The sequence below is a fragment of the Cryphonectria parasitica genome (genome assembly GCF_011745365.1).
Source record: "Cryphonectria parasitica EP155 unplaced genomic scaffold M406scaffold_2, whole genome shotgun sequence".
Classification (NCBI taxonomy): Eukaryota; Fungi; Ascomycota; class Sordariomycetes; order Diaporthales; family Cryphonectriaceae; genus Cryphonectria; species Cryphonectria parasitica.
Window position 1 is genome coordinate 706,133 of NW_024468910.1, and position 1,836 is coordinate 707,968.

The 1,836-nt window shown below is 39.1% G+C and overlaps 1 protein-coding gene across 1 annotated transcript; it reads right to left on the reverse strand.

Annotated features, from left to right (window-relative positions):
• Positions 1–213: 213 nt before the first annotated feature.
• On the reverse strand, positions 214–366 carry M406DRAFT_251087 (uncharacterized protein; the record flags this gene model as incomplete). The annotated part of the gene is made up of 1 exon (XM_040916743.1): positions 214–366. A coding segment is annotated over one exon (153 nt), but the record flags the coding sequence as incomplete, so codon positions are not given.
• Positions 367–1,836: the final 1,470 nt, after the last annotated feature.

Below are 1,836 nucleotides of genomic sequence, written 5' to 3' on the forward strand. Positions count from 1 at the left end.
GTCTGCTTGTTCGTTCTCCGAGCCTTTGTAGTGCACAATCTTGAAATCGAATTGTAAGAGGAATTCTGCTCATCTGACTTATTGCTTATTCAAAATCTTGATTGTTATAAATGTAGTTAGATTCTTATAATCTAAGTAAATTATAATCGGGTGTTGTATGCTAATGAAATAGTATTGCTACTTCTCGAAAGCTTTTACTATTGCTATAAGTTTTTAATCAGGGATTCCGTAGTTGATTTCCGAGCTATTCAACTTCTTTGAGAAATTGCTTATAATCCTTAAACGTTCTTGGTTGTTTTGCTGATCAAGTTGTTTTCCGAATGCATATTCTGATGTATTGATCTTAACTTCAAAGGGTTTGTGGAGATCTGCTTTATACAGAATTGGTTCTGAGATAATATGCCTGATGATCTCGTTGAAAGCTTCTTGTGCCTTGGAGGTTCATTCGAAAGGCTATTTCTTTTTGATGAGATTTGTAAGAAGGTGTATGATCCGGCTGTAGTTTCTAATGAACTGCTTATAGAAGTTAATGTATCTAAGGAAAGATCTAACATCTCTGATATTTCTGGGAATTGGCTAGTTCCTAATAGCTTCCATCTTATCTTTCTGTGGCTTGATATATTCTAGCTTGATTGTAAATCCGAGGTAGTTAACTTTTTGTATGTAAAAGTGGCTCTTTGCGGGTTCTACAAGGAGTTTCGCATTCTGAAGCGTTTGCAATACTATCTTCATATGTTTCTTGTACTCTTCCAGTGTTTGAGAGTAGATAAGGATATTGTTGAGGTAGGCAATGACGAACTGATCCAGGTGCTTGTATAGAACGTGATTGATCATTTCCTGGAACAAAGCTGAAGCATTTATTAAATCAAAGAGCATAACCAAATATTCGTAGTGTTCGTAGCGTGTTCTGAAAGCAGTTTTCCATTCTTCTTCTTTCTTTACTCTGATCAGATTATAAGCTCCTTTTAGATTTAGAACTGTAAACTACTGAGCTCCTTGCAATCTATCTTGTAGTTCCTTGATGAGTGGCAACGGATATCGGTTCTTGATTGTAATATTATTGAGTTGCCTGTAATCAATGCATAGCCTGAGCTTGCTGTTTTTCTTGGGTATAAACAGGATGGGGTATTCTGCTGGTGATTGCAATGATTGTATGTATTCTTTCTTAAGATTCTCATCGAGATACTCCCTAAGTGTCTCTAGCTGTGCTTTGTCTAGTTTGTAGATGGGGAAGAATTTGGGCTGTTTCCCTTCTTGTAGCAGAATCTTGTAGTTGTATAAGCTGTATTCTGGCAATCCCGTATCCAATTCTTCCTGGAATAGTTTCTTGAACTTGTAATATTCTCGTAGTATGTTCGCGAGTGTTGGTTCTGATCCTTGTGCTGTTTCTGCTATCTGGAGGAACAGTAGGTATTGCTAAGCGTGCTTCTTTTTGTTCGTTGTTTTTGGTGACGTTTTTGAAAGCCTTAAGCGTTCGCTCCGGGCCGGACCGAGCGTTCGAGAGCCTGGTTTCGAGGTTTTTCCCGTATGAGTCTACAATTCACATTCTGAAGCTTCTTCTTATTGCTCCGGAGCGAACCGACTTGCTGAGGGTCTTGCTTCCATTGTTTTGCTAATCTGTTGGCGCTCTGGCACTGTTTGGGTTCGCTTATTACTAGGTCCTTCTCCTTGAACTGCTAGCTCTGCTGGTTTGGAGATATGTATAAAGTTGTGTGAAGCTTCTTTTCCTGAGTATTCTTCAACCACTGGCTTCAATCCTGCGCTGTTGATTGTAACTATCTCTCTGGGTACAGCTTGTTCCCATGAGATCTGGCTAGTAGTCCAATCGATTCGAGG